General features: G+C 38.1%; 1 protein-coding gene across 2 annotated transcripts; it reads right to left on the bottom strand.

Annotated features, from left to right (window-relative positions):
* Nucleotides 1–7194: 7194 nt before the first annotated feature.
* Nucleotides 7195–26282, bottom strand: LOC106052575 (tubulin alpha-1 chain-like). Of its 2 annotated transcripts, none has more exons than XM_056039819.1 (7): nt 26111–26282; nt 24138–24354; nt 23037–23185; nt 22262–22414; nt 19416–19586; nt 12184–12540; nt 7195–8002 (listed from the first exon to the last, which is right to left on the bottom strand). In XM_056039819.1, exons 1-7 carry the CDS (start codon nt 26111–26113, stop codon nt 7739–7741), a joined length of 1314 nt encoding a protein of 437 aa, XP_055895794.1. In that variant the 5' UTR covers nt 26114–26282; the 3' UTR covers nt 7195–7738. The 2 variants fall into 2 exon arrangements, with proteins under 2 accessions (XP_055895794.1, XP_055895795.1); XM_056039820.1 differs by having other exon boundaries at nt 24138–24201.
* Between the last annotated feature and the right edge of the window lie 57 nt (nt 26283–26339).

The raw sequence follows: 26339 nt of genomic DNA, 5'->3' as shown, positions 1-26339 counted from the left end.
CATGTAGAAGACAGACAGACAAGTAGAAGACACAGACAGACAGATAGAAGACAGACATGTAGAAGACAGACATGTAGAAGACAAATTGACAGACAAGCAGAAGACAGATAGTTGAAGACACAGAAAGACAGGTAGAAGACAGACATGTAGAAGACAAACAGACAGACAAGCAGAAGACAGTTGAAGACACAGAAAGACAGGTAGAAGAAAAACATGTAGAAGACAGATAGTTGAAGACGCAGAAAGATAGGTAGAAGACAGACATGAAGGTAGAAGACAGACAGGTAGTGTAGACAGACAGACAGGTAGAAGACAGACAGAAGGTAGAAGACAGACAGGTAGTGTAGACAGACAGACAGGTAGAAGACAGACATGAAGGTAGAAGACAGAGAGGTAGTGTAGACAGACAGACAGGTAGAAGACAGACATGAAGGTAGAAGACAGACAGGTAGTGTAGACAGACAGACAGGTAGAAGACAGACATGAAGGTAGAAGACATAGAGGTAGTGTACACAGACAGACAGGTAGAAGACAGACAGTAGAAGGCACAGACAGGTAGAAGACAGACAGACCGGTAGAAGACACAGACAAACAAGTAGAAGACAAACAGCAGACAGATAGTTGAAGACACAGACAGACAGACAGATAGGTAGAAGACAGACATGTAGAAGATGTACATGAATGTAGAGAACAGACATGTAGAAGACAGACAGACAGGTAGAAGACAAACAGAAAGACAGACAGACAAGTAGAAGAAAGACAGGTAGAAGACAGACATTAGAAGACACAGACAGACAGGTAGAAGACAGTCAGACAGACAGAAAAATAGGTAGAAGACAGACAGACAGGTGGAAAACAGACAGACAGGTAGAAGACAGACGGACAGGTAGAAGACAGACGGAAATCTAGGCTCATAATCACTAGGTCCCTAATACTGAACAATTCTAGCACGCACTCCAGGACACGAGAATACGCAACGGACGTAATAACTTCTCTTTTGAAGGAGCGTCTGTGATTCATAAGATTTAGAAGACAGAAGACAAATTATTTAATTAAAAAAAGACAAATTTAGATCTAAATATTTTTTTTTTATTATTATAATTAATGGCTGTCACATCCAATATTTAATGAAAGGAGATTTATATTTTCAATAATGGGTCATGACATATTCATATACGATTCACGTTTTTTTTAGAATGTACTTGTAAGTGCCCCTCAAACCGTTCTGCATTCTCTTCTTTTAATGGAATAGGTTGCATGAGTCAGCCAAGAAAACCAATGACTTAGCATATTTTAAGTCACAGATCAACATGCATGACTAGAATGACACATAAAATGCGTAGGACGTAACTATTTTATTTTTTTGAAGAAACGTCTGTAATCTTTAAGTAATACCAAAAAAAGTTAAAACTCATTAAGGCTGATATTGTATTGTTTATTGTATTCAGACTACATGCATGTATAAATAAAATATAAAATACATTATTTAATCCTACGCAAGCAAACATTCCAGTTTTCGATGGGTTATCAAACTGTATTTATTTTGAAGAGAATTTGGCTTACACCTATGGACGGAGCCGGGAGGAGGGGGGGGGATTCAAATCATCACTTGCCTCAGACCTCATAGTATCTTAAGTAAACTACAGCCACCGAATTTCCTAAGCGTAGCCAAAAGGGTTTTGTGGTTATCCTCCCCCCCCCCCTCCACTACAAAAACTAAAGCAAACTCTAGTTACCATGTTCTACCAGTCGTTGGTCTCCATTAATTAAGTGCAGTGAATAGCAGATTTGGTTTATGAATTTTTTTGCGGAAGAGTAGCAAGCTAATTGCACTGTAGATAGGCTACCTTAGAATATGCATTTTTGTAAAGCTTAAAATAACGGAAATAATGCTTGGATCTGGAGCGAAGCCTCGGACACAGGTGTGTGCTCCCCCAGACTGCCTAGCTGTTCTTGGTGGTGTATACTGTCTTTCTACTAATTAAAAGAGGAAGCTAGTCTAGGTTTAACAAAACCGCCCGAAAGAATGAAAAGTCAGAATGAAATGAAGATTAATTACATACATATACATTGCAGAGGGGGGTAGAAAAAAATCCCCCCCCACACCGAAGAACGCCCATGACATGACGCCATTCATTTGTGGGCCGTTTATATGGTAATGCCCGGGCCGATTTTGATACCCAGTCCGCCCCTGAAGACAAGGTACCTCCAACTTAACAGACCTCTTGCAGCTATATTACCTATGCACGATAAAAAGACACTGATGAAGTTTCTAGTTTCTACATAGCATTGCATACAATTTGACTTTGTGAAAATCCTTTTTTTTTTAATCTGACGAATGCGTGTGTGTTTTTGAAGTGGGGGGGGGGGGGGTTGGAATATAAATAAATATGAAATATATTGAGATTATTCATTTCTGCTATTTTTGAATATTCCTATTTTACTAAATTTGAATTTTGTTTACTGTAAAATGACTGAAAAATAATGATACAATTAAAAATATTTGTTCTGCGTTTTTTGTTTTTTTTTTGCGCTATTTTGTTCGTGCAATTTCGTCCGCGCCATTTTGTCGGGTTACCGACCTAACGTAACAATTGTGTTTGTGTGTTAATGTAATTCAGTAAGATAGGTTTGATCGTAGGTAGGCCTACTTGAATGTTTAACAAAGCTTATATAGGCGATATGAATCAGCTCCAGAGGATGGGAGTGTCACGAATCGATAGTGTGACCTCATTCTACTTTTTCTAGAAAAGGTCATGTCAAAAGCGAGTCTCAGGAATAAGCACGCATTAATCATAATTAACCAATCAGAGAAAGAGGTCAGGAAAAAGAGTCGCAAACATCAGTTTCTTTTCAAGAAAGTCATAGCTAAGTGAAACATTTGGAACTGAAGTTTCTGGGATTCTAGAAAAGATTTTACAACGTACAAATTGGGGGGAAATGAATTAGTCGGGGTACTTGAGTATTAGCGGGTCCATCAGCTGTTGCAGGTCCATAAGTCGTAAAAAGTCTTTGAGTACTTTACATCTTTGAAGTCAATTCTAGAAAAGTTGAGTTGTTCAGTTGTATCAGTATATTTAAGTGCTAATACTTTGTGGATTTGTCATTTCAGTGGTCTTGTTAGAATATATGTCAAGTACTGCTGTATTGTGATCTATTCAATAAATGTTTTGAAGGAGTTCATTAAAAGAAAGAAAAAATAAGTCTAGAAGTTTCTGTAGATGTATTTTGGTCAGCTTAAATTTCCCCGGCAAACAATTCTGTTTGTGCCATAATATATACACAAAGGAAAAATTAGCATTGTATTGTAAACACAATCATAAATATAAAATCGTCACATATTAGACAAAGAAACATAAATTTTCACAGGGTGAAGACAAACGTTTATTAGAATAAATAAAATGTTATCTCAAGGTTAAAATGACGAGGCCATATTATGATATTTAAGAAGGTTTGATACATAGAGAGAAAAGAAAGATGGCCGTCTGGAGATGGGTTATCAGCGTCTTTAACATAATTATTCTAATCATTCTCATCTCTAAAAAGAGTTCCACTACTTCCGCCATACCTTGGCCTTTTATGACATCTGGTCAAATAAGTTAATCACAGGGTGGTCAAATAAGTTAAAACTGGTCAAATAAGTTAACAAAGACTGACCAAATAAGTTAACAAAGACTGGCCAAATAAGTTAACAAAGACTGGTCAAATAAGTTAATAATAATAATAATAATAATAATCTTTATTATCCGTAAGGAAATTTGTCTTACAATTTGTGCATTACACCAAACAAAAAACATTATAACTATAAGAAACCAAAGTGTACATTCACACCAGACGCACTCATAATTTACATGTGACAAAGTTTATACCAGATTGTTCTTATTTAATGATTTGATTGCCAGGGGAACAAAAGAGTGTTTGTGTCTGTTTGTCTTTGCTATCGGTGTCTTGTATCTCTTTTGTGATGGTAAAATCACAAAATCCTGACACAAAGGGTGATTCTTTATTTCGAGGACCTTGTTAGCTTTTTTATAGATGTTTGTCTCAAACAACTGCCCAAATGGGGTTTGTTTTTTGCCAATGATTTTGCCAGCAGCATTTAGGATTCTATTAAGTTTATTTTTATTTTTAATGCTCAGATTGCCATACCAGGCAGTGATATTGAAACTTAAAATATTGCAGATGTGAGCGTGATAAAACATAGCCAAGGCCTTTTCGCTAACATTAAACGAGGACAGTTTTCTTAGTAGTCGTAATCTTTGCTGCCCTTTTTTGCTGATATAATCAGTATTTGCAGTAAAATTTAGTTTATTGTCTAGGATAGTACCAAGGTATTTAAAGGTTTGCACAATTTCAATAGTCTCTCCAGCTACAGAAACAATATCATTTTCCTTCTTTTCCCTACGAAAATCGATTATCATTTCTTTGGGTTTTTTTACATTTAATAATAAAAAATTATCTTTACAGTATTCCTCAATGTGTTCTAGTTCTTTGAAATACTCATTTACGTCTGAGCTCTCTGAGAGCAGGGCAAGAAGAGCCGCATCATCAGCGAATTTTGTGAAGGAGCAACAAGAACTATCGGATTGAAAATCATTGGTGTACAAAATGAACCACAATGGCGATGTTACAGCCCCCTGGGGCGCCCCTGTGTTAACTATGCGTTCATTAGATATAACATTGTTTACCCTAACCCTCTGATCTCTCTGGGTCAAAAATTCATTAGCCCATAGTATTATGTATGGACTAATCTGCAACGCTTTCATCTTTTCAATGAGTAAATGAAGTTGTATAGTGTTAAAAGCTGATGAGAAATCCATAAAGAGCAATCTTACATAAGTGTTCGGTAAGTCCAGATGTTTGTAGACACAGTTTAAAATATTTAGGATGGCATCGTCTACACCTTTACCCTTTTGGTAAGCAAATTGTAAAGGGTCTAACTTATTACAAAGATCATTCAGAAGAAACATTTTAACCAATTTTTCTAAACATTTAGACACAATGGAAGTAAGTGAAGCAGGTCTATAGTCATTCATTTCCTTCGGTTTGGAAACCTTTGGCACAGGTACAATTATAGATGACTTCCACACAGGTGGTATCTCATGGTTTAGTAATGAAGTAGAAAAAATATCTTGGAAAGGTTCAGCTAGTTGTTCAGCACATTCTTTTAAGATTCGCCCTTTTATTCCATCAGGCCCACCAGCTTTCATTGGGTTGACGTTTTTGAAAATGTTACAAACTTGCTCTTTAGTAATCGCTAATTCTAAGCAGTTGTTAACATTGACATCCTCAAGGGCTTTGAGTCTTAGATAATTAAAATCTTTCGTGTCGAAGCGACAATAGAAATCATTTAACTCGTTGGCCAATGTTTTTTCGTCTCTTGTAGCAAGATTATTTTTAAATTTGACTTGTGCTCCTGCCATTTTGTTCATGATGCCCCACGCCTGTCTCATGTCACTTGTATTAATTGAGTCTTCCAGCTTGGTGCGGTAGTTTCTCCTCCCTTCCTCAAGAACGACGTTGAGATTTCGTTGAGCAATTTTCCTTATCTGTCCATCGCCACTCATAAATGCTCTTTTCTTTTTGATTATTTCCCGTTTTATTTTTGCAGTGACCCATGGTTTATTGTTGGGGTATATCTTGATGCTCTTAGTACTGACACACATGTTTTCACAGAATTTGATGTAATTTGTCACTGCGTCGACCCATTCTTCCAGATTTGAAGTGGTCTCTTTGAACAGTCAGTGCAGTCTAGACATCCCTGTAGTTTGAGAATATTGTCTTGTGTCCATTCTTGTACGTTTTTTTGAATGATTTTTCCTTCTTTAAGTTTTGTACGGTAAGTAGGCAGCAGTTGTATTGTTTTGTGGTCCGATGATCCTAGTGGTGGCTTTTCACGAGATGTGAATACTCCTTTGATGTTACAATAACATAAGTCCAGAGTTCTGTTTTCTCTTGTCGGACATGAAATGTGTTGATAGAATGTGGGTAGGTCAACCTTCAAGGTGCATTTATTAAAATCACCCAGTATAACTACTGGTGCATCCGGTGACCTTGTCTGAAACTCATGCACTACGTCAGCGATTATTGCAGCTGCAACTTCCGTTTTGGCTGTGGGCGGAACATAAACCAGGACAATGTAAATAACCCCAAAGTCTCGTGGCAAATAAAACAAAGTTAACAAAGACTGGCCAAATAAGTTAACAAAGACTGGTCAAATAAGTTAACAAAGACTGGCCAAATAAGTTAACAAAGACTGGACAAATAAGTTAACAAAGACTGGACAAATAAGTTAACAAAGACTGGACAAATAAGTTAACAAAGACTGGTCAAATATATTAATCAAAGACTGGTCAAATATGTTAACAAAGACTGGACAAATAAGTTAACAAAGACTGGTCAAATATATTAATCAACGAGTGGTCAAATAAATTAACAAAGACTGGTCAAATAAGTTAATCAAAGAGTGGTCAGATCAGTTAAGAACTGGTCAAATAAATTAACAAAGTCTGGACAAATATATTAACAAAGACTAGTCAAATAAGTTAATCAAAGAGTGGTCAGATCAGTTAATCAAAGAGTGGTCAATAAATTGAAAACTGGTCAATAAAGTTGACAACAACTGGTCTAAAAAAATTGAAAAGAACTGGTCAAATAAGATAATCACTTGTCAAATAAGTTAACAAAGACTGGTCAAATAAATTAATCAAAGACTGGTCAAATAAAATGACAAACACTGGTAAAAGAATGTTGACAACTGGTCAGATAAGTTAACAAAGACTGGTAAAATAAGTTAATCAAAGAGTGGTAAAATAAGTTAATCAAAGAGTGGTAAAATAAGTTAATCAAAGAGTGGTAAAATAAGTTAATCAAAGAGTGGTAAAATAAGTTAATCAAAGAGTGGTAAAATAAGTTAATCAAAGAGTGGTAAAATAAGTTAATCAAAGAGTGGTAAAATAAGTTAATCAAAGAGTGGTAAAATAAGTTAATCAAAGAGTGGTAAAATAAGTTAATCAAAGAGTGGTAAAATAAGTTAATCAAAGACTGGTAAAATAAGTTAATCAAAGAGTGGTAAAATAAGTTAATCAAAGAGTGGTAAAATAAGTTAATCAAAGAGTGGTAAAATAAGTTAATCAAAGAGTGGTAAAATACATGACAACAACTGGTTAAAAAGCAACACAAGAAATGTTATACTTCTTGCATGATTTTTTTTTATTTGATTGCTGACAGAAAAAACAAAACAAATCCTAGGCAGCTGTTTTACTGGACTACACACATTTTTAACAAAAATACCGCACAATAAAATATCTTGTACAAGATCTTTTTACAACCAGAAATCTCGAGAAACTGTTTTCAACGTACAATGAAATAAGCATTTCATTAGCTATATATTTTATAAAGACATAACACTTTGTCACCGTTCAGACTTATCGTTATTCTGGGTATTATATAAGTGAACCTATCAATTCAGAAAGCTCTGTATGCAGCCGTCAGGTAATCAAGCATCACAATGATGTGGTGACACATCAGCCCACTTATTTGCCCCAATGAAATTCTATTATGTTGAAACCGTATGTCAAACTGTTATTTAACATAAATAGTTAAAAGGTAGGATACACTATAGCTCAACTTCGTAATAGTTGTGTCATGTAAAATGCGGCAGATCTGGTAAACTTTCTAACAGTTCTGTTATTTGAAGAAGCTGTTTACAACTTTGGCAGAGCTTGCAAAAAGTGGGTTATGATGGCAGTCCAACTTCGTAATAGTCCCTCTCCAATGCTGCCAAATCAACTCTGGCATCAAGAAACTCTGTCTGGGCCATTCCCTCTTCTGTGTACCAGTGCACAAAGGCCTTCTTGGCGAACATCAGGTCAAACTTGTGATTGAGTCGAGCCCAAGCCTCCACTAAGGCCGTAGAGTTGCTGAGCATGACTACTGCTCTGTTAGTAGCTGCTAGATCTCCGCCAGGTACTGTTGTAGGTGGTTGGAAGTTGATGCCAACCTGGTCAAGAACAGTTCATGAAATCATTAGAAGTTGTAAGCAATGATAGGGTAACGAAAACAATTGGCAATTGAAAGAAGGAGTATCTAAGCTTGTTGCTTCCCTTTTTTCTAAGCTTAGATATCTCATAGGTGTCACTAGCGGATCCAGGACTTTTGAGGGGGGGGGGCTATTTTTTCCAAACCCTAACCCTTACGCCAAGTAAACCTAACCATACGTATGAACACACACAGCATATTGTAACGATTCTTACAAGCCAGGTTCTCTGCAAACTGTTCCACCCAACACCACTAAAACAAAGAACTTGACAACTGTCTCCAAAATAACGTAACACTTAAATGTCCAATAAATCACAGCCAATACTGTACCATTGGCAACACGTAACACAGACTGTACAAATACTTCTCCGTTAAAAACTGTAGAGCCGTATCAACTCTTGCACTGGCCTCTCCGCACTGGCGGATTCGGGGGAGGGGGGGGCGGCGGTAAGGGCGATCGCCCCCCCCCCCACACACACACACTCGGCCGACCCCCACCCTTCGGGGGGGAGGGGTCGGACGAATTTTAGTATAGAATTCACACAATTTGTATACGAATTTATTACTTATGTTAATAATATATACTAATTATTTATATTTCAAACTATTTTTAGATTATTTCGCCCCCCCCCCCTCTAGTATGTTGGCCGATTTGGTGGGGTCGGGAGGCCATCGCCCCCCCCCCACCATAAACTTTCGAGTGTGGGGGGGCGGTCCAATTTATTTGTAGAAATCACAGCTTGCTAACAGAATCAATTAAATATCTATTTGATTTCAACTTGTTATTGATATTTTAACCGATCGTTATATTATGTCGTTCCCCTGTTGGCCGATTGGGGGTGGGGTGGAGAATACCTCTACAGCTCTTCTTACCTAAGCCTTTGAGTGGGGGGGGGCGCTCCTACTTTTATGGGGAAATCATAGTTTGTGACAAAATTAGTTGAATTAATATATACATTTTATATTATGTCGCTCCCCTTCTGGTATTTTGGCCGATTCGGTAGGGTAATGGGGGTGGGGGCGATTGCATGTACTAACCTCCTCACTCTAGCCCTCTGAGTGGGGGGCCGGTCCTATTTTTATATTGAAATCATAGTTTGTGAACAAAATTAGTTTGGATATCCATATAATATAAACTACGTATTGATATGTGAACCCATTGTATATTATGTCGCACCACACTCTAATCTCAAATTTTATGATTAGTAAATATAAAATGAAAAAGGGCTGCACCAGGTGGGAGGGGTGATACATGCAATCGCCTTCCCCCCCCAATCGGACAAACCAATACTTTTTCTTTTGTATTATATGTTAAGAAATTACAAAATAAGAAAAATCTGTCACTAATATAATTTATCTATGCTATAAATTAAACTCTTTTATCGAGTCGCCTCACCCCTATTCTTTAATGCCAAATGCAATCATTAGCAGAAATTATAAAAAGGAGCGAGGATTAATCGTTTTCACTCTACCGCCCCACCCCTTTCCAGACAGAGTTTATGTAAGTTTACATGAATTTATCATAATTATTTTACAAAAGACTTTGCTTTGGAAAAGTTAGAATTCAAACGAAATTTTTTTAGCATAAGAGTCACGATTGAGATGAGTTCTAAACCCAGATAATAATTTCTTAGTCGCCTTTTTCCAACCTTTACTCAATCTGATATTTTTCTAGTTAAATAAATTTGGGACTATAACTCACATATTATGGGTGAAGTTTATTGAATATTATTAATCGAATAATTTATTTTCGGCAGCGATCCTCAGCCTTAATCTTCGCCCCGAACCCCATTAATGAATAATGAGCTGTAGATGTTACGCGTATGCGTTTCTGCAGTGAAAAATGCAAGAAAACGCTTTTGGCGTCGGGGCTAAGCCCCGAACCCCATTGGGAAAGCTTACGGCGCTCCCCCAAACTCGCAAAAGGAAGGCCTCAACATGACTGGGGTTTTTTTCCCTCTTGAATGTGACACCACTGTTCTTTATATAGGGTCCCCGCTGGCCTTCCAGAAATCGACGTATCGTCGCTTGACCATTCCGGTGGATCACATGACTATAGATCTATCAGACGTGACTGGCCTGAGTAGTGTTCACATTAGATGTTTCTTGAAACTTCGCCAGTCATCTCTCGTCTCGTGCCGGCTGGGGCGATTTGCGTCGGCTAACTACACACTCACTACTACACCTATTTGCACCACACGGTATATCAGAGAAAAACAAAAAGTGATCTGTATTTTTTTTTTAATGTATCTGGTGTCCCTTCTCTTGACAACTAGGGGGCCTTGCACTCTTAACTAGCAGAAACGCATTCTCCTGACATCTAAAGCTATTATTCATCCTATTAAAAAGACAGGTCAAATGAAGTAAAAGTTGGGGCAAGGGCCGATCCTGAAGTGTGACGAGGCAGAAGCAGCGTTAAGTAGATCTTTATTACGGGTATTTATCGTCATATTCTCTTCATGTTAAACGAGACCTCTTGTAGTCGGTATGTTTTGGTCAGCAGAAGACGACAACAGAACTGTAGTTGAACGCTCTTTGTTTATTCGACGCGCGCACAATGTCTAATGTTTAAGAACCTTTTGAATAATGTTTTTACTTGAAAAAATATTTTAATATAAATTCATAGGCCCTAACTACATTTGAAATCCAATCAATTTGTTCTTTCAAAAGAAATATACCCCACATAAAATGATTTAGATTAAAGGCTTTAAGGGTCGCCGCCAAAAAAAAAATTTCTTCGAAAATTAACATTTGAAAAAGGCGTTCATTTATAGGTCATTAATTTTGTTCACTACGCCTTTTTTTGTAATTGTTTTGTTACATATTATAATTAAAAGCTTTGTACATATAAATTCGGAAGAGGGATTTTAGAAATCATGCATACATTGTGAATTATAGTCCCAGAGTTATTTATACAATAGAAAAATAGCAGATTGAGTAAAGGTTGGGAAAAAGGTGACTAGAAAAAAAAATATTTGGGTTCAGAACTCATCTCAATCTCATCTTTTATACTTAAAAATTTCTCATGAATTCTAAGTTTTCCTAAACAAAGTCTTTCTTTCAATAGTTATGACAAATTCATGCGCAATTACATGGTGTCTGTCGCCATATTAGACTATTCTGTTTTAAAACGACATGTTTTCGTCGGAAAATGGGAGGGGGCGGTAAGGGACAACGAATAATCATGTACGAGTCCTCTCTCCTTTTTATTAGTCTTGCTACTGATTGCATTTGGCATTATAAGACTAGGAGGTGGGGCGTCTCGATGTAAGCATTTAATTTATAGCATAGTGAACTAGTAGTGACAGGGGGTTTTTTTAACTTATTTTTTTTAATACAATAATTCTTTAAAGTACTACAATATAAAAGATAAAGCATTGGTCTGTCCAGTTTGGGGGTGGGGTGGGGAGGAGGGAAGATTGCATCGATTGGCCTTCCCACCTGGTACCACCCTTTCATTCTATATTTACTTATGATTTCATTTTTAGATTAGAGTGTGGTGCGACATAATATACAAATGGGTTGAAATATCAATATGTCGCTTATATTATATAGGTTTTCAACTAATTTTGTTCACAAACTATTATTTCTGCTTGAGAATCGGCCAACATACCAGAAGGAGAACGAAATAATATAAAGATTTGTTAAAGTTTCATTAAGAAGCTTTTATCATATAATTATGTAAGTAATTCTGTTAACAAACTGTGATTTCTACACAAAAAAGGAACACCCCACTTCCACTCGAAGGTTCGGGGAGGGGGTTGATGCTTTTGCCACCCCCAATCGACATACGTAGCCTACTAGGGGTGGGCGACATAATATAAAAATTGGTTAAAATATAACTAAATAGTATGTATTATTAACATAAGGAAAGAATTCCTATTCAAAAAATTTTGTGATTTCTCTACTACAATTTGTCGGCCATCGCCCCTTCCGCTCCCAGCCCCTCCCACCCCCCCCCCCCCCCCCGATCACCCTGTGGACTGCAATAATGTACTCAAAGTTTCATCAGAAACTCGACACTAACACATGAACACACTCCAAAATTTACGCATTAAAGATGTATGCTTGCAAAAAAAAAAAAGGAGGCGTTCCTCAGATTCAATTCATAAGACACTTGTTATATGAACTACAAATGATTACCTTAAAACCAGTAGGACACCAGTCGACAAAGCGAATCGTTCTTCTTGATTTGATACTGCTAATGGCTGCGTTGACATCCCCCGGAGTCACATCCCCGCGGAAGAGGATCGTACAGGACATGAAGAGGCCGTGGCTGGTGTTGCACTTCACCATCTGATTGGCCGGCTCGAAGCACATGTTGGTCAGCTGGGACGTGGTCAGAGTCTCGTGGTACGCCTTCTCCGCGGAGATGAACGGAGCATACGTGACCAGAGGAAAGTGAATTCTGGGAAAGGGCACCAGATTGGTTTGCCACTCGGACAGCGATGTGTTGAGGGAGCCTTCAAATCTCAAGGGAGACGTGATGGCACTGACCACCTTGAGAGAATCCACAAAGTACCGTATTAAACAAGCTTATTGAAGAATAATGTCTTTATGTACAGTTCTAAAATGTTTATTGTTACATGTTGATTTCACTGCTTGAAATTGTACAAAACATGTCTAGCATGAAAGTTGGTAATCAGCTAAATTAGTAACACGTTATTACATACATTATGAATCGGTCATATACAAAGACAATGAAACAAGCTGATGTCATTTTTTTTGGTTGGATTGAGAAACTCGAAGCATATACAGATGGTACAATCAAACTTGATAAACTTCCTCCTTAATAGGAAACAAATCTTCCAAGTTCCAAATTTACCTTTCAATCAGATTAAGTTCCACACACCTAACCATTATTTAAATTAAAAAAAAAAACATCTCTAATAAGACTGATCTGCGAAAATGAACCATCCTCTTAAGTAATGTGTCTCAGTTAAGACCAGTGGCGTCACTAGGGCGTGCGGGGGTGTGGTCCGCACCGGGTGACACCCGTTTTACCCAAGTAAAAAATGCATATTGTGAATAACTGACAATGGCTAAATATTGGAACATGTTATTCACAATACATAGATCTATCTCCTTTTTTTTTTCATTTCGACTAAACGTTTTAATTGTTTAATGAAATTCTATCAAAAGGTTTAAAATACTATATCATACTTAATACCAGAACCAATAGTCAGTGTTTAACAAAGAAGACATTCTTCAGACATAAATATTATTGAAATCTTACATGTAATTAATGTAAATTGTGTAGAATTGGAATGTAAATAAGTGGCCATTGAGATTTCTAAAGATACTGATGTTATTTTTGTAAAAGAAGCGGTAGCCAAGATGAAGAAATTGTTACAATGTGTCAGTCGAATGTTATACTTGAATATTGTAGAGGAATTTCCATCTTGGCCAGTGCCAAGAATGGTTTTAATGCTGCCTAATGGGGACGATTTAGTCGCTTAATAGCAAAAACTTTCTACCGTTATCGACTATTTTCAACTAATTGTATTGGAATGAAATAGAAATTTTTAACTTAATTTAATGTGTGACTGAAATTAAGTCCGATATTAGAATATTAAAAGACTTATGAAGAATTCAACTGAATTGGAAAATTGGAAAACAAGAACATCCGGCTACAAATACGATTGGTAAGGAAGTCGTTGCTATGATTGATGTCAAGAAGTAAAACAATGGACGGATATATTGCACGGACTGTTTCTATAGAAGCAGAATATTTGACATGTTGTGACCATATTAACAACGAGTTTTTAATAAATAAAGAACTCCCGTAAGATGAGGAAAATTTCACATAAATGGGACCCGTAGCTTAAAATACATCTGTAATGTTAAAAAGTTTATAAATGTTTTAGCAAACAACATAAAAGATACTTAAGTCAGAATGACTGTAAGCACCTTTGTATTTTGTTTGACAACACACCTGACATAGCACACACTTTATATGTGGAGCTCAAAAATATGAAAATGCAGCTTCAATGTCTGGAGCCATGGAGGAGTACAGGAAATGTATCAAGAACCAACAGAATGGCTATTTAATAGATATATAGAGCATTTACTCAATCTATGTGGTCAACATTCTTTCTCAGAAATTAGTTTTTTTCCTAGCATTTTGTGATACGATTGAAATATTTTTTTCGTTCGGAAATTATTGCCACTAGAGGCGCAGCTTAAGATCTTTTATTTTACTTATCTTTACATTTTTTTTTTGGGGGGGGGACTTATACAAGTAGGCCGAAGATACACAAGAGTAGGGGCCTATCTTTAAACTATTGACAATGTGGTAACTAATTAAACCTTCTCTTTAACAAAAGCATAACATTTTAGCACAAAGTGTTATAAAAAAGGCTCTTCTTAAAAAAAGAACTGTGATTCCGAAGAAAACAAGTAATAAAAACAAGAAGAAAATGTCAGGCGAGCGATTACAAGATGCTGGACTCACTATTTAAGAAGAGAAAAAGTGGTTCATTCTTATGCGCATTGATTTTTTTGTTAAACCCCGAGCTTCAACTCCTACTGGAAGCAATCATTGATATAGCAGATACATTTGGAGCAATCCAACCAAAAATTCTTTAGTTCAACAACCAACAAAATATTGTTGATGCCAGTTTCAAAATATTGGCGTAGGCCTATATGTTAATTTTTCCAATAGGCGAATTTCTAAACGAAATACAATGACTAAGAAGGAATCTAAAGGCAACAAAAGTTATTTTTGAAGAAAATAAACGTTGATATTGCATGATTCATATGCCAATAAGACATTAAAAAATATATCTAAATCATTTAACAAAGCCTTCAACCATTTCTTACCATCTGGTTATCTATGGCGTCTCGTGTGAAAAAGGATACATTTTTAATTAAAATTAAAATTTTTTAGAGACAAAGGAACAAGCGACACTTTTACAAAGGGGAATTATATAAAAAAAATAGATCATATAGACATTAACTTTGATACAGTTCATAATACGTTTTCAAGTTTGAAATCCAGAAAAAAAACTGTCTAATTTACTTATGGTTTTATTGTTGCAAAATAGAACTATAGATTAATGACAATATCTTCAATTCCGAAGATTAAGGATGAGTGCAGAGTGTCACGTGACTACGCAAACCCTGTGAACTGTAGATAAATTGTAATAAACAACTGAATTTTAAAATTTAATAGACACTCGTTTTATAGTTGTTGAACACTCAAATAACGTAGGTACATATAAACTAATAAGTATTACATCGTAACAAACAAACGGAAAAAATGTAAAAGGGGGGATGGGGATGACACCCTGAGCTGACCGCACCGGGTGACACCCACCCTAGTGACGCCACTGGTTAAGACTGTCTCTTTTGGAACGCACGATATTCTTCGGGTAGGTCTATTAAGTAGTCACATTATGTGTATGGTATCGTTTAAACACACATTGTATTTAGCAATAATGTGTTCATTACAGGTTAGATCTTTTAAAATATATCGTAAAAAGAATGATCGTTTGACTGCTGAATGGAGAATGGAGCTATTTATAAACTCGTTTACGTTATTATTCATCTCGTTTACAAAGGATTAACATTGCCAGTGTGGGACTAGAGTGTATAACATTGCCAGTGTGGGACTAGAGTGTATAACATTGCCAGTGTGGGACTAGAGTGTATAACATTGCCAGTGTGGGACTAGAGTGTACAACATTGCCAGTGTGGGACTATAGTGTATAACATTGCCAGTGTGGGACTAGAGTGTATAGCATTGCCAGTGTGGGACTAGAGTGTATAACATTGCCAGTGTGGGACTAGAGTGTATAACATTGCCAGTGTGGGACTAGAGTGTATAACATTGCCAGTGTGTGACTAGAGTGTATAACATTGCCAGTGTGTGACTAGAGTGTATAACATTGCCAGTGTGGGACTAGAGTGTATAACATTGCCAGTGTGGGACTAGAGTGTATAACATTGCCAGTGTGGGACTAGAGTGTATAACATTGCCAGTGTGTGACTAGAGTGTACAACATTGCCAGTGTGGGACTAGAGTGTATAACATTGCCAGTGTGGGACTAGAGTGTATAACATTGCCAGTGTGTGACTAGAGTGTACAACATTGCCAGTGTCGGGCTAGAGTGTACAACATTGCCAGTGTGGGGCTAGAGTGTACAACATTGCCAGTGTGTGACTAGAGTGTACAACATTGCCAGTGTGGGGCTAGAGTGTATAACATTGCCAGTGTGTGACTAGAGTGTACAACATTGCCAGTGTGGGGCTAGAGTGTATAACATTGCCTGTGTGGGGCTAGAGTGTACAACATTGCCAGTTCGGGGCTAGAGTGTATAACATTGCCAGTGTGTGACTAGAGTGTACAACATTGCCAGTGTGGGGCTAGAGTGTATAACATTGCCAGTGTGGGGCTAGAGTATATAACATTGCCAGTGTGGGACTAGAGTGTATAACATTGCCAGTGTGGGACTAGAGTGTATAACATTGCCAGTGTGGGGCTAGAGTGTATAACATTGCCAGTGTGGGGCTAGAGTGTATAACATTGCCAGTGTGGGGCTAGAGTGTATAACATTGCCAGTGTGGGACTAGAGTGTATAACATTACCAGTGTGGGACTAGAGTGTATAACATTGCCAGTGTGTGACTAGAGTGTACAACATTGCCAGTGTGGGGCTAGAGTGTACAACATTGCCAGTGTGGGGCTAGAGTGTACAACATTGCCAGTGTGTGACTAGAGTGTACAACATTGCCAGTGTGGGGCTAGAGTGTATAACATTGCCAGTGTGTGACTAGAGTGTACAACATTGCCAGTGTGGGGCTAGAGTGTATAACATTGCCAGTGTGGGGCTAGAGTGTACAACATTGCCAGTTCGGGGCTAGAGTGTATAACATTGCCAGTGTGTGACTAGAGTGTACAACATTGCCAGTGTGGGGCTAGAGTGTATAACATTGCCAGTGTGGGGCTAGAGTATATAACATTGCCAGTGTGGGACTAGAGTGTATAACATTGCCAGTGTGGGACTAGAGTGTATAACATTGCCAGTGTGGGGCTAGAGTGTATAACATTGCCAGTGTGTTACTAGAGTGTACAACATTGCCAGTGTGGGGCTAGAGTGTATAACATTGCCAGTGTGTGACTAGAGTGTACAACATTGCCAGTGTGGGGCTAGAGTGTATAACATTGCCAGTGTGTGACTAGAGTGTACAACATTGCCAGTGTGGGGCTAGAGTGTATAACATTGCCAGTGTGGGGCTAGAGTGTACAACATTGCCAGTTCGGGGCTAGAGTGTATAACATTGCCAGTGTGTGACTAGAGTGTACAACATTGCCAGTGTGGGGCTAGAGTGTATAACATTGCCAGTGTGGGGCTAGAGTATATAACATTGCCAGTGTGGGACTAGAGTATATAACATTGCCAGTGTGGGACTAGAGTGTATAACATTGCCAGTGTGGGACTAGAGTGTATAACATTGCCAGTGTGGGGCTAGAGTGTATAACATTGCCAGTGTGTGACTAGAGTGTACAACATTGCCAGTGTGGGGCTAGAGTGTATAACATTGCCAGTGTGTGACTAGAGTGTACAACATTGCCAGTGTGGGGCTAGAGTGTATAACATTGCCAGTGTGGGGCTAGAGTGTACAACATTGCCAGTTCGGGGCTAGAGTGTATAACATTGCCAGTGTGTGACTAGAGTGTACAACATTGCCAGTGTGGGGCTAGAGTGTATAACATTGCCAGTGTGGGGCTAGAGTATATAACATTGCCAGTGTGGGACTAGAGTGTATAACATTGCCAGTGTGGGACTAGAGTGTATAACATTGCCAGTGTGGGGCTAGAGTGTATAACATTGCCAGTGTGGGGCTAGAGTGTATAACATTGCCAGTGTGGGGCTAGAGTGTATAACATTGCCAGTGTGGGACTAGAGTGTATAACATTGCCAGTGTGGGACTAGAGTGTATAACATTGCCAGTGTGGGACTAGAGTGTATAGCATTGCCAGTGTGGGACTAGAGTGTATAGCATTGCCAGTGTGGGGCTAGAGTGTATAACATTGCCAGTGTGGGACTAGAGTGTATAACATTGCCAGTGTGGAACTAGAGTGTATAGCATTGCCAGTGTGGAACTAGAGTGTATAACATTGCCAGTGTGGGACTAGAGTGTATAGCATTGCCTGTGTGGGACTAGAGTGTATAGCATTGCCAGTGTGGGGCTAGAGTGTATAACATTGCCAGTGTGGGACTAGAGTGTATAACATTACCAGTGTGGGGCTAGAGTGTATAGCATTGCCAGTGTGGGGCTAGAGTGTATAGCATTGCCAGTGTGGGACTAGAGTGTATAACATTGCCAGTGTGGAACTAGAGTGTATAGCATTGCCAGTGTGGAACTAGAGTGTATAACATTGCCAGTGTGGGACTAGAGTGTATAGCATTGCCTGTGTGGGACTAGAGTGTATAACATTGCCAGTGTGGGACTAGAGTGTATAACATTACCAGTGTGGGGCTAGAGTGTATAGCATTGCCAGTGTGGGGCTAGAGTGTATAACATTGCCAGTGTGGAACTAGAGTGTATAGCATTGCCAGTGTGGAACTAGAGTGTATAGCATTGCCAATGTGGAACTAGAGTGTATAGCATTGCCAATGTGGAACTAGAGTGTATAGCATTGCCAGTGTGGGACAAGGATGTATAACATTACCAGTGTGTGACAAAAGCCCATTACCCAAATACAAATAAATAAAAGAATAAAGCTATAGGGTTAGGTAATGTTACTGGTGTACTCCTTTTCCGACCTCATCGTGGCACCTGGAAACTTCTAGAAGAGGAAAGAAGAGTCTAGCGCGAAAAAGAAAATGCAACCTCTTCAGTATGGAGTAGGCCCTACTTTGCATGTTGTTAACCCTGTCTCATCAGCCGTTTCACGCAGGGGCTCTACGCTACGTGAGGTTCTTTCTAGGTTATGTGCGTTAGCCTACATAGGAAAAATATGAAAGAATCCCTGGTGGTGTTCGGCCTCCGACTCCGCCGGATAGTTGGAACCGGGCGTGGCTGGAGGAGTCGCAACTTCACAATAAATATATGTGAATAAATGATTGAGGGGTAACCTGCGGGCAAAGAGACAACTTCATAGATCTGGTCTCTCTGTAAACTTTTTCCATCTACTCTCAAGGACTAAGACTGCTTTATTGATCCTTATGGAAATTTGTTGTGATTACAAGGACTCGTTTCTCATATATATATATATGGCCTACCTTAGTTCGACTCTTTAGTCACTATAAAGGTTTTGGTGTAGGTATTTTTCAAATATATCTATGAAGTTTATAAATTACAATCTTGTGAAGAAGAAAAAAACTCTACTTATTAATTTAAAAACCCAATCGTGTATCTGTGGCGTACCTGTGCTATAAGTCTATTCAAATTGGTGTAGGAGGGACGCTCCATGTCTAAGTTTCGTCTACATATGTCATAGCAGGCTTCATTGTCAAATAGAAAACAACAGTCTGAGCTTTCGATGCTAGCGTGTGTGTTTAATATCGAATTGTAAGGCTCGACAACAGCTGTGGAGATCTGTCCATGGACGATACAGTAAGAATCAAACAGGCATAGGCTTCATAAGTTCAACTCTTTATGCTGTATAAACTTATAGTTTGTAAAAAAAAAAAAATAGCTTTATTACTTTGTTTTTGTTTTATCATTCACAGACACTTCTTATCCTGACGAGTTTTTTTCCAAACACATTTTAGTAGATATTGCCAGAGTGATACTTTGTGGTCAAATTAATATTTTTTTTAAAAAGAGAGGAAATATAATATAACTAGTCGACCGGCGGCGTAGCATACGCCGCTATTTGCAGGGCCGGCCTTAGATGACCGCAGTGGGCTCCGCACTTATGCGATCGCAGTGGGCCTCACACTTTCATAGGACCCGCGCTAATTCTAGGTGTATAAATCCTATTAAATTAAACCATTGTACAACTTATTACAGATTTCCCGCTGCCTCCTGTAGATTTACCAGGAGCTCCTGGAAATCTCCTGAAATTGTAAAACATACGAAAAAGTCCTGGAAATATCCGGAAATTATTAAAATCTTTAGAAAACTCACGAATCTCCTGAAATATACAGACTAAAATTGTCATTTCGGGGTGTTATTCAATAAGTAAAATGCCAAACCTACGAGCGATAAAAGAAAAACGGCATTATCCCGTAATTGTGTAATCTGGTGAAAGAAGCTTCTCGCGCCTCAAACTAATGAAGAATTACTTTAGTTCAACAATTCTCGTAGATAGATTGAAACATTTGGTGATTCTTGCTATTGAGCATGATCTATGTAGGAAATAAAATATTATGATATACTGTATGACTTTGCTACACGCAAGGCTAGTAAAGTTCGTGGGATAACTCTATCCGCAGAAATAAAAGAGTGATCTTTCCTTTACTTCTTCTTCTCGTTCAAACTCTTGAGCGAAGAAGAGAATTATATATATATATATATATATATATATATATATATATATATATATATATATATATATAGATAGATAGATAGATAGATAGATAGATAGATATAGATATAGATATAAGTGAGTGCATAGAGTTGTTATCATTGTGTAAAATTTTACAGATAATAGGCTGCCCACCCAAGCTGCTAAACGTAATTGTCTTCTTCCCCCAAAATATGATGGGTAGGTCTACTGTGCAGTTCAACGGCGCCTGTTCGGAAAGTTTCAGTATAAACAGCGGAGTTAAACAAAGATGTGTGCTGGCCCTAACCCTCTTCAAAATACTCTTTTCACTACTAATCAACCAACGTTTGACAAATCCACCGAAGTAGATATTTTGAAACAATTATTAAAAGAATGATAAATGTATGTTTTTCTATGAACATACATATCACTAACTACACACATTGGGTGATGGATAAATGTCTGTTTTTCTCTGAACATAACGCTAACTACACACTGTCACACACATTGGGTGATGGATAAATGTCTGTTTTTCTCTAAAAAAAACGCTAACTACACACTGTCACACACATTGGGTGATGGATAAATGTCTGTTTTTCTCTGAACATAACGCTAACTACACACATTGGGTGATGGATACATGTCTGTTTTTCTCTGAACATAACGCTAACTACACACATTGGGTGATGGATAAATGTCTGTGTTTTTCTCTGAACATAACGCTAACTACACACACATTGGGTGATGGATAAATGTCTGTTTTTCTCTAAACATAACGCTAACTACACACACATTGGGTGATGGATAAATGTCTGTTTTTCTCTGAACATAACGCTAACTACACACATTGGGTGATGGATAAATGTCTGTTTTTCTCTAAACATAACGCTAACTACACACACATTGGGTGATGGATAAATGTCTGTGTTTTTCTCTGAACATAACGCTAACTACACACACATTGGGTGATGGATAAATGTCTGTTTTTCTCTAAACATAACGCTAACTACACACACATTGGGTGATGGATAAATGTCTGTTTTTCTCTAAACATAACGCTAACTACACACATTGGGTGATGGATAAATGTCTGTTTTTCTCTAAACATAACGCTAACTACACACATTGGGTGATGGATAAATGTCTGTTTTTCTCTAAACATAACGCTAACTACACACATTGGGTGATGGATAAATGTCTGTTTTTCTCTAAACATAACGCTAACTACACACATTGGGTGATGGATAAATGTCTGTTTTTCTCTGAACATAACGCTAACTACACACATTGGGTGATGGATAAATGTCTGTTTTTCTCTGAACATAACGCTAACTACACACACATTGGGTGATGGATAAATGTCTGTTTTTCTCTAAACATAACGCTAACTACACACATTGGGTGATGGATAAATGTCTGTTTTTCTCTAAACATAACGCTAACTACACACATTGGGTGATGGATAAATGTCTGTTTTTCTCTGAACATAACGCTAACTACACACACATTGGGTGATGGATAAATGTCTGTTTTTCTCTAAACAAAACGCTAACTACACACACACATTGGATGATGGATAAATGTCTGTTTTTCTCTAAACATAACGCTAACTACACACATTGGGTGATGGATAAATGTCTGTTTTTCTCTAAACATAACGCTAACTACACACATTGGGTGATGGATAAATGTCTGTTTTTCTCTAAACATAACGCTAACTACACACATTGGGTGATGGATAAATGTCTGTTTTTCTCTGAACATAACGCTAACTACACACATTGGGTGATGGATAAATGACGAACTCCATCAATCCTTTTTTAGCGTAGTCATTTCTCAATTTGTTTAGGAGCAGAGAACAGAAACCGGAACCAGTCCCGCCACCGAAACTGTGAAAGAAAAAAAATCCTTGCGGAGATGCACACTCTTCAGCCTGTGGAAGAAACAAAACCAAATTCACAACTTTTAGCCAATGGCTAAATAGCATCACCAAGTCACGAGTATGAGCGGGCAGACATTTGGGTACCTGGCGACGTGGACTTCGAATACTGACAAGAGATCATGCCCACTAAAGGCAGCATGGAAACCTTCAACCTGTAACCTTCCTCTTCCACTATAGACAAAAAGCATGCTTCTTGGTTGCATAATGAAATAGAAGCTTATTTCCCTTTCAACACACTTTTTCTAATTGCACTTTCCTCGTAGTCCAAAAAAAAAATATTTCGATAACTTTGTATTAGCCCATCCGGCAGACGTTCGCACATGCTGCGTGACAACAAATTAACATTTCAGAAGGATCAGTTGACTGATTATGGAATTCATTAAAATTAATTAAAGCCCAGTGTTCCGGTTATCAGACTTAATGGAACTAACAATAATAGTACTATTGTATTTTTTGTATTACTTAGTGTCAGTAAAATTCCTTTTGCATATGACCGCCCCCATGCAATGATAAGACTTACTTTTAAAATATCATTGGAATTAAAAGTAAGAAATTATATTCATTTAATAGTGCTTGTTGTTTGAGCAAAGTTAAAGAAAGTTATGTAGCCTACTTGTCTCCAAATCTTCTCCACAGCAATATCCAGCATTTGGCTGCCCTTCGTGTAGTGCCCTCGGGCATAATTATTGGCAGCGTCTTCTTTACCACTTATCAGTGCATTGGGGTGAAACAGTTGACGATACACACCAGTTCGTATCTCGTCTGTTATATTATAGGATAAACAAGAAAAACATTTAAAATACTTTTTCTAAATCACAAAGCTTAGATGAAGTGTAATTGTATCCATTAGTTTGGATCAGTCATAGGATGACATTTGTCATAGATCTAGACTCTAGACAAACAATAATAAATCTGTACGATTAGAAATATTTTACCAATTTATTTTTGTTTAGCGCAATTTCATGCTTTTTAGCTTTCTCGATACGCTATGATCCTATCACTTGTCTGGACCAGTTGGGGTGGGTGGAGTAGGGGATATCTGTTTTAATGTTACAGTGATCGCTTTTTTAAATGCATTAAATAAAACGTGTTCACTCATGGCTCAAGCCTTCTGTTGTGGCTAATTCGACTAATACCGCCTAATCTTTCAAGTACGATTTCTAGTTAATTAACTAGTTGGTTAATTTTGTCATGTATACGAAATAATTGTGCGGCAGAGTGAATTTGATAATTAATTATATTGTTTGGTATCTCGACAAGAGAAAGAAATAGTACTTGACTGTTAAGGTGGTATAAGTTGAATTAGTCCCCTTTATACTTTGTAGAGAAAAAGGTTTTAAACTAACAATAGATAACTAAAAAACCTTCTATTTTCATAAGCACTTCACTTGCGCAATGGTTAGTGTATTGGCTTGAAGAGGTTGAGGAGGTGTTGGCCCTCGAGTTCAAATTCAGGTCGTTCACCTTTTTTTTATAAATGCATTTTAAAAAGCGATCACCCAGATACCCCCTTTCTTTCTCTTCCCACCTCTTTCCAAAGGGTCCAGACAAGTGATAGGGTCATAGCGTATTGAGAAATCTAAAAGCATGAAATAGCGCTAGACAAAAACAATTGGTAAACATATTTTTCTTGTTTTTATTTCTCGAACTGTATACTTTTCGGATGTCACTAAACTGTTTTGATCGTCTGGTTAAAGGGTGAGAAAGTACTAACCAATGCATGTCGGCTCGAGATCGACGAAAGTAGCTCGGGGAACGTGTTTCCCTGCTCCGGTTTCCTGAAAGAAAGTGTTAAAGGAATCGTCAGCCATGGCCAACTGATGTGGCATGTAGCCTTCCGGGGAGATTCCATGTTCCAGACAGTACAGTTCCCAACATGCATGCCCCACTTGGACACCGGCCTGTCCAATATGCACTGAAATAATTTCACGCTGGCGAACAAAACAGTAGCATGTTTAAAAAAAAAAAAGTTGGGAGGAGAAAGTTTGTGAAATTAGAGTAGGCCTACCTTCCTTTTGATTCTTATGAGAGTGAGGGTGTAGTCGGCCTACCTTTCTTTTGATTCTTAGAAGAGTGAGGGTATAGTCGGCCTACCTTTCTTTTGATTCTTAGGAGAGTGAGGGTGTAGTCGGCCTTATACCTTCCTTTTGATCCTTAGGAGAGTGATGGTGTAGTCGGCCTACCTTTCTTTTGATTCTTAGGAGAGTGAGGGTGTAGTCGGCCTACCTTCCTTTGATTCTTATGAGAGTGAGGGTGTAGTCGGCCTACCTTTCTTTTGATTCTTAGGAGAGTGAGGGTGTAGTCGGCCTACCTTTCTTTTGATTCTTAGGAGAGTGAAGGTGTAGTCTGCCTTATACCTTCCTTTTGATCCTTAGGAGAGTGAGGGTGTAGTCGGCCTACCTTTCTTTTGATTCTTATGAGAAAGAGGGTGTAGTCGGTCTACCTTCCTTTTGATTCTTAGGAGGGTGAGGGTGTAGTCGGCCTACCTTCCTTTTGATTCTTAGGAGAGTGAGGGTGTAGTCGGCCTACCTTTCTTTTGATTCTTAGGAGAGTGAGGGTGTAGTCGGCCTACCTTTCTTTTGATTCTTAGAAGAGTGAGGGTGTAGTCGGCCTACCTTCCTTTTGATTCTTAGGAGAGTGAGGGTGTAGTCGGCCTACCTTCCTTTTGATTCTTTTGAGAGTGAGGGTGTAGTCGGCCTACCTTTCTTTTGATTCTTAGGAGAGTGAGGGTGTAGTCGGCCTACCTTCCTTTCGATTCTTAGGAGAGTGAGGGTGTAGTCGGCCTTATACCTTCCTTTTGATCCTTACGAGAGTGAGGGTGTAGTCGGCCTACCTTCCTTTTGATTCTTAGGAGAGTGAGGGTGTAGTCGGCCTACCTTTCTTTTGATTCTTAGAAGAGTGAGGGTGTAGTCGGCCTACCTTTCTTTTGATCCTTAGAAGAATCTCTAGGAAATTTTGTAGTATTACATTAGCTAACCAGCCCAGTTGCTCTGTTGACATGACATGATTGACATGAGTATATCGTGGCTTTTCAAACAAAAATCCTAGCAACGAACTTTCATGAGTCTTATAGCCTTACTTAATCTACGCCTTATTTAATGGGATATCCCCACTCCCTTAATTTAATTAGGACTTTGGTTACTTAGGGGACACGACAAATCGTTCACTGACATTTCGGGGTCTGAAGGTAACTCCATTTAACTCCCGTGTCTGTTACATTTTATTTATTAAACTTGTGCTGGTGGAAGCAAGAAAGTCCTTATGCACAAAACTTAAACGTTTAGTGTCGGCTGATGTCAATTTAGCTGTCTGGCGTCTAGTAATTGGTTAACATGCATTACGCGTAGGACGTAGACCTAATCATATTCTTTTTTTTTTTTTTGAAGTAACGTCTGTAATATATAAGATAGGCCTAAGATAAGAAATAATAACTTTTACCAGTTAAAAAAGATAATTGCGATTTCTTAAAACATGAATTCCAAACTAGTTTTAGACCTAAATGTAAATTTAGTATAGAACAAATATAGCAATAAGCCTAGTTTATAGACACTCTAATTGAATTTCTAGATTGCAGTTGTTGTTTTTTCTGCATCTAGAATCTAGATGTATATAGGTAAAGTTCTGTAAACTAAAGCAGTTCTATTTCATCTAATCTAAACAGTAAACGATTGTAAATGTTTTGAATACCATATTATAATGTCGGTACGGGTTAGAAACTTCAGTAACGAAATACTTAAAAAGTATCTTGCTACCAACTATCTACCACGATACTTTGTGTACGTGTCGGATCAAATGGACATTCTCCTAATCATCGACTTCGCCAGCATCCTGGGCAGTTCCATATTTTGGAGATGTAGCGGGAACTAGGTCAAGGGAATACCTTCCGTTACGCATTTCCGCGAAGACATGCGGAAGT

Source organism: Biomphalaria glabrata, chromosome 9 (assembly GCF_947242115.1).
Source record: "Biomphalaria glabrata chromosome 9, xgBioGlab47.1, whole genome shotgun sequence".
Classification (NCBI taxonomy): Eukaryota; Metazoa; Mollusca; class Gastropoda; family Planorbidae; genus Biomphalaria; species Biomphalaria glabrata.
The sequence above is the reverse complement of the archived record's forward strand: the minus strand, read 5'-3'. Positions and strand labels throughout refer to the sequence as shown.

What these genes read in the sequence shown, in the direction of transcription:
- LOC106052575 (XM_056039819.1), bottom strand. An exon ending in TGGAGAAGATTTGGAGACAA is followed by an intron (nt 22,415 to 23,036) that starts GTAGGCTACATA and finishes TTTCTTCCACAG; the next exon opens with GCTGAAGAGTGTGCATCTCC. An exon ending in TGAATAGACTTATAGCACAG is followed by an intron (nt 12,541 to 19,415) that starts GTACGCCACAGA and finishes GATTCTCTCAAG; the next exon opens with GTGGTCAGTGCCATCACGTC.